This window comes from Medicago truncatula, chromosome 7, assembly GCF_003473485.1.
Source record: "Medicago truncatula cultivar Jemalong A17 chromosome 7, MtrunA17r5.0-ANR, whole genome shotgun sequence".
NCBI classification, from domain to species: Eukaryota; Viridiplantae; Streptophyta; class Magnoliopsida; order Fabales; family Fabaceae; genus Medicago; species Medicago truncatula.
The window spans coordinates 7,053,350-7,060,040 of NC_053048.1; the positions used below are offsets into that span (position 1 = coordinate 7,053,350).

Sequence of the window (6,691 nt, forward strand, 5' to 3'; positions counted from 1 at the left end):
TTTGAGTCCTTTCGTTTTGCCTCCCAATTATTTTAAAGTTAAATGTGTTTTTTTTGTCCTTACATTTTGCGTGGCTTTTAAGAATAGTCCTTACATTTTGGGACCACTAACTGCCACATCAGCATTCAGTTAGAGAATTAACATTAGTGACTAATTTTGATAACATAGATTTTTTTTTTTTTTTGACAAAATAACAGATAAAATGTGAGGATTTTAAAACATTTAATGAAATGTAGGGACTATTCTTCAAAGGGTCACAAAATGTAAGAATTAAAAACATATTGAACCCTTTACCTTTTTATTATTCAGAGAAATGTTAACAAATGTTTTTTTTTTTTTTTTACAGAAAGATAATTATCTCATTTCATTAATAAGGACATCTTGAATACAATCAGGTAATACAGTGAAATAGTGGATACTAGCATAAAATGTGGCCGCCCTAGCAAGTCTATGAGCAACCTCATTTGCTTGTCTCCTAATAAACTCTACCCTTGAGTTTGTGAAAAAAGATGAGAAGGTAGTCATACATTCTCTGATGATAGCTCCTAAATCAGATACATCATTTCTAGTGCTGTGAAAACTATCTACTACCCTCTTAGAGTCAAGCTCGAAAGTAATATTATTTAAATTCTGCTCTTTTGCCCATCTGATAGCATATAAAAGACCTATAGCTTCTCCCTCAGGCACATCTAAGAGCGGCATTGACCAACTGGTTCTGGCTTTCACCAACCTCCCGCTATCATCCCTGATGCATATTCCTATGCCAACCCGGTTTCTTTCTTTAAAGAAAGCAGCATCTACATTGCATTTGAAATGACCTTCATCTGGCTTTCTCCAAACTGTGTCGTCAATACGTTGTTGCTGTACATCCGCTCGATTACGGCTATCTTGCGCGTTTTGCCAACCCGTTAGAAGATTAAGGCCTCTGTCACGAACTGCTGCAGTAGTCATGACTTCATTCCTCCAGATACAATCATTTCTCTATTTCCAAATAGACCACATAACGCAAGCCTAAATGACTCGTTGACTAGAATCTAGCTCCTGCAGGATTTCAAACATGGTGACCCCAAAACTGAGATTTAATTGAGCCTTTTGCTGAACTTTGCTCCACAACCCTAATTGCTGCCAACACTGCCTGCTCTTTGTGCAATAAAAAAATAAATGCATACTATCTTCATCCTCATTCTCGCATAAAGCACAAATTTTTGTGCAATTTACCCCTCTGTCTTGAAGTCGGACTCTTGTTGGAAGAGCATTTCTGCACGATCTCCATAGAAAAGTTTTCACCTTAGGAGGTACCTTAAGATTCCAAAGGAGTACCCAAATATTATTGACGAGCATTTGTTAAGAAATTTAAAATAGAAATTTTATTTTGAAAATTGTGTATTTAACTTGTTAGAATATTAAAAAGTTACTTTTTCTACGTCAAATTTAACAATTGTTTCCTTTTATAAAATCCTTAACTAATGCCACAAATGCACTTGTTAGCGTAACCATTTTATCCATTCATTGAGTTGTGTGAGTTTTCCACGAGCAATGTTTTTGATTCTCAAACCTTTTGTTCTTGGGGCGAACTATTTTATCTTTTTAATCTGGCGTTAAAACAACTTTGTAGCCTCTATTTATAGGCATATGTACTACTCCCTCCAATCACATTTATAAACAACTTTTACTTTTTTAGATTTAATAAATAATTGATGTATCTAAATTTTACTGTAGTCCAACGTCCAACTACATCGATTATTCAATGAATCTGAAAGAAAAAAAACATTTGCTTATAAATGTGACCAGAGGAAGTATATTTTTTTTATGTTATATTTACATAGATGTTGTGAGTTTGTTTGCAGATTCATGGTTTTTATTTTGAACAATTTTGTATTTGTATTGTATCGATATATTCTATCAGTTTGAATGAATGAATATCGTTTACAGAAAAAACAACTGCATTATATAAGATCATAATTAGAATTATACAAAAATTGGTAACTACATTTTTCTCGGAAAAAAAAATGGTAACTAAATAGTTAACGAAGTTGCGACCCAAAACTGCTTGATCAATCGAGTTATTGAGTCTTTTTATCAATTGATCACACCCTCCATCCATAACCTTTTATTAAAAGAAATTTGTTCCATGCAAGTTTTTAACTTTTTTTTTTTTTGTTTTTTAACAAACTAAAATAAGATATTATAAACAACAATGAATCACCTTAGAGCTTTAGATGTTCATCATGTTTGTCCTGAACCAACTTGTTGGATCTTTTGTTAAGCATGGGGATATTCTTAACATACGGGGATTGAATATGAGTTCAAGCATGTATGGGTCGATTTGTGTCAACTATGGGAACTGTTATGGGTTTTGCTGGTAGTTTTTTGAACGATTTGATAAGGGAGAAGAGAGAGTAGAAATTGATCTAGTGTAGCCGACTGTAGGCTGCACTTGCCCTTTTTTCATTCATCCACATATGTCTCACTCATCCACCCTAAAATCCGTCCTAACATTAAGCTTTTAAACAAGCTTTTTATAACGGAAAGTATACATAGACACACCAAATGTCACACACCCCTTCATACCACCAATGACATGGCTAAAATACTTTAAAAAATTGATCTTTGATGACATGGTAAATAATTCTTAAAACAAATAAGAAATAGATCTAGAAAATTAAAAAAGAAAAAAAAAATCAGTGTCTCACCTCTCTCTCTCTCTCTCTCTCTCTCTCTCTCTACGAGAGTGAATTCTGCTTTCTCCATCCCTCTCTCCGCCATTTCCTCCGAGGCCTCCATCTCTCCCTCAACCACGACAGCTTAATTAGCTCTCTCCCCAACAAATACGATCAAAAGCAACTGCGATCTCCTTCTGTGATTCAACAGTTGGCGTTTTGTCAAAGTTTCCGTCGCCGAATCTCTCCGTTGAAGGTTATGTTTTCTCGAATCTTGTATTTGATGAAGGCTAAAATTTATTTTGAAATCATTTGGGTATGATGAAGAAATTAATCATATTAGGGTATGATACTGATTTAGTGATAATTTTGGGTTAAACAAAGTTTGATAGTATTTAGATGTTTAGTTCATAATTAAGTTAAAATCTCTGTTATTTGCTACTGTTTGATTGTTGCATTATGGGTTGTTGTCAATTAAGATGTTGCGTTGTTGCTACTGTTTGATTTGTTGGTAATTGCAAATGGGTCTGGAATGAAAATTTATGTTGCTTAAGTTAAGTCATTCTTTAGTTGGTTTGTGTCAAACATGTCCTATATTGTTAGTAAAAAATCTTAAGCTTTCCCCAATTTTTTTAGTTTGATTGCGGTTGTTCCTCTAAATGTTATCACATAGAGTTAGTGTCAAATTCTTAATCAAAAGAATTGTGGTCAAACTTGTGTTAAAAAATGGTCAAAGTGTTGGAAATTTGAAGGAAAAAAATGTGGCTACGTCTATATTAAAATATGGTTAAGTGCAGATAAATTTTTGTCAGTATGTCTATGATAGAAATTGGACATTTGTGTGTGTTTTAATTGTTGTTGATAGAAATTGTTTTTGTATAAAACAGATAAGGTCAACATCATGAACGAAAACAAACGAAAAAGGGATGGTGGTGTTGGAGTAAGTACAATTTAATTAATGAGACGTTTAATGTGTATGTAACTGTTTATGTTTTATGTCATTAATGAATGAATAATATTCATTTTTCTAGCTTAAATATTGGTATGTTAAACCATATGTGGGGATATTGTGTTGAGGGGAAACATAGGCTTCTGGTTTATGAGTATACGGAACATGGTTCATTAGTTGAGAATCTATGTTCTAATTCACTTGATTGGAATAAGAGATTTAATGTAGTTGTTGCAACAGCTAAAGGTTTGGTTTATGTACATGAAGAGTGTTTGGCTTATTTACACATAAACAAAGAAAATGAAACCTTAAGTAGCTCTGACAACAATCTCTTTGTTTCACACAGAAAAGAATTCAAGTAAAATATCCATGATATAGGTTGTTTCAAGAATCTCTCCCAAACAATTTCATTAATCCTTAGGCTGGCAGAGAAACACAAATGAACAAATCAAAACATCTCTTTGTTAAAATGACCAACTAATTATGAAAATTGTGAATTTACTAATAGCAATAACCATAACCTTCATAGTATAAGTGAATGGGGTAAACTAAACGTTATGCAAGGAAATATCTGACAAAAGCATTCGACAACAATAAAGGAATCCCAAAGAAAAAATATGAAAGGTCCTTAATACTATCTTCCATAATAGAATTCTAAGAAATATTTTCAGATCATAAAAACAAGAAATACATACAGATGTTTGTGATGATGCTGACTGTGATGCCAATGCTGCCAAAGGAGTTTTCAAGCTAAGACCAGGTGCCACCTGAAAACATACATAATAAGTTACGAGTTCCGCCTCTACAAAGAATGATACTAATTAATATAATATATTAGCATAAAAAGTGTATAACAAACAGATCTCAAAGATAAGGGCACAGAGTAAAAAACCCAGCATACAACAATAACCATCAAAGTTGTTTCCCACTCGGTGAGACTAATTAGATGGATCAAAGAATGCTTTTTCATGAAACCTCATGTATAATAATAAACCATTGAACCTTAAACTTTCTCGCTAATGCATTCCTATTTTGTTGTGACCCACAAAACTGGCTATAGACTAACCCAATGAATGTCCATAGCCTTTATTAAACAAAACTTTATCCATCAATAAACACGCATAATATCAAATTCAACCCATTCTTAACTTCAGTACTGCCAAAATCTTAGATATAAATTAAAAAAAAAAAAAAAAGATTTTCAATATACCCATAAATGTTTAAGTCTAATTCAAATTAAACTGGTACGAATAACAACAATAGTGAATCACCGCAAAAATGAGGAATGCCGACGAGATAAATTACCAGATACCGCAAGAATAGTGAATATACACAGATATAAATTACCAGTTTGAACAACCAAATCAAACAAAAGGGAGATGAATGAATATACCTGAGTTGAAAAACGCCGACGAGAGAGAGCGTCGGCGAGGGTGCTACAGTTGAAAGAAAACCGCCGACAAGAGAGAGCACAAATAGATAATAATGGAGACACAATGAATTTCAATCAGCGATGGGTGAAAGGGGAGAATCGAATATCGACGACGGCGAAATCTCGTGAGGTGCTAGGGTTGGGAGAAAAGGGAAATGGCATGGGAGAGAGAGATGGGCCCAATCCTCTACTACAGTTAATTTTTGGTTTAAATATGTCTTTAGTCCTTGCACTTTCATCAGATTTTGGCATTGGTCCCTACACTTTTTTTTGTTTGGAATTGGTCCCTGCACTTTGTAAAAATATTGGTATTGGTCCCTCTGTTAACCTTCTGTTAAAAAAAAACACAAAACTATTGGTATTGGTCCCTGCACTTTGTAAAAATATTGGTATTGGTCCCTGCACTTTGTAAAAATATTGATATTGGTGCCACGTGGCGTGAAATGATTGGGCCACGTGCCACTCCGTTGGTTTTTTTTTTTTTTTTTTAACAGAAAGTTAACAGAGGGACCAATACCAATATTTTTACAAAGTGCAGTGACCAATGCCAAACAAAAAAAAGTGCAGGGACCAATGCCAAAATCGGATGAAAGTGCAGGGACCAATGACACATTTAAACCTTAATTTTTTATTTTTTTTTATCATTACTCATTTTTGTGTGACATGGATTTGGCAATTTTTTTATTAATTAAATGTGCTACACAAGAGGGGTGTATGAGTGGTATGCCAGCTATGGAGATATGTGTATCAGTGCTCTTTATTTAATATGTGGAGGATATCCCCTGTCAATTCCTTGATTTTATTCATAGTTTTTGTTTCATTTTTATTTACCGTGGTGTTTCACGTCATTTTTAATGGAGTCTTATACTCAAGGGCTGAACGCAGAATTGCTAAGTTAAATTTAATAGATGATTGTTAAAGCATTGGTGCAGTAGGAGAAATATCAATAAAGGTTATTGGTACGTGAACTATGACTACTGAGATCTCTGCAACTCAAACCACTGCTGCCGAATTCACAACAAAAAGTATTGATCTCAATATCGATTTGTAATTTTCCTTGTCATTGTTATCTTTGTTTGTGATTCAATGTATTAAATTCTTTAATTTTAATAATATCTTGTATTTATTGAATGCATGTGTATTATACATTAAATTGTTGATTCGAAGAAAATTGATTACTCATGTCCTTAATTTGTGTGATGGTCTTTTTCTAGAAAATTGATTATTTAGAACTAAATCAAAAATTAAAATAAAGGAAAGGCTAGGAACACCGGTTAAAAAAACAAATATAATACTTTTTGTATTAAAATTATTGATTACTCATGTCCACCTGTTTTGACTGAGTCTAACAACCCTGTTGAGTATGTGCATGACGTCAATAAGCCTCATTCCATGTCGAGTTTGTATGTTGAACCCTTCAAAAACCGTAATGTCAGAACCAAATGTTGATAATATTATTGATGAAAGTGTTTTTGTGACTCCTTCTGGAATAGTTGTTTTTGACCCTTTGTTAGCCCCATCTAAAACTTTTGTTGTTGGCCCTCTTCGGGAAACCCTGACCCAACCTGATGTTGTGCCGGATGTTACAACATTCTTGGTTCAACCTGATCAAATAGAGTTTGAGTCAGTCAGCCTCTGATAATGAAAAAT

The 6,691-nt window shown here is 33.5% G+C and overlaps 1 protein-coding gene across 1 annotated transcript; it reads right to left on the reverse strand.

Annotated features, from left to right (window-relative positions):
- Positions 1 to 354: 354 nt before the first annotated feature.
- LOC112416549 (uncharacterized) lies at positions 355 to 951 on the reverse strand. The gene has a single exon (XM_024770762.1). The coding sequence runs from the start codon at positions 949 to 951 to the stop codon at positions 355 to 357; it is 597 nt and encodes a 198-aa protein (XP_024626530.1).
- Between the last annotated feature and the right edge of the window lie 5,740 nt (positions 952 to 6,691).

Coding starts and splice junctions, on each gene's coding strand:
- LOC112416549 (XM_024770762.1), bottom strand. CDS start 951: ATGACTACTGCAGCAGTTCGTGACAGAGGCCTTAATCTTCTAACGGGT.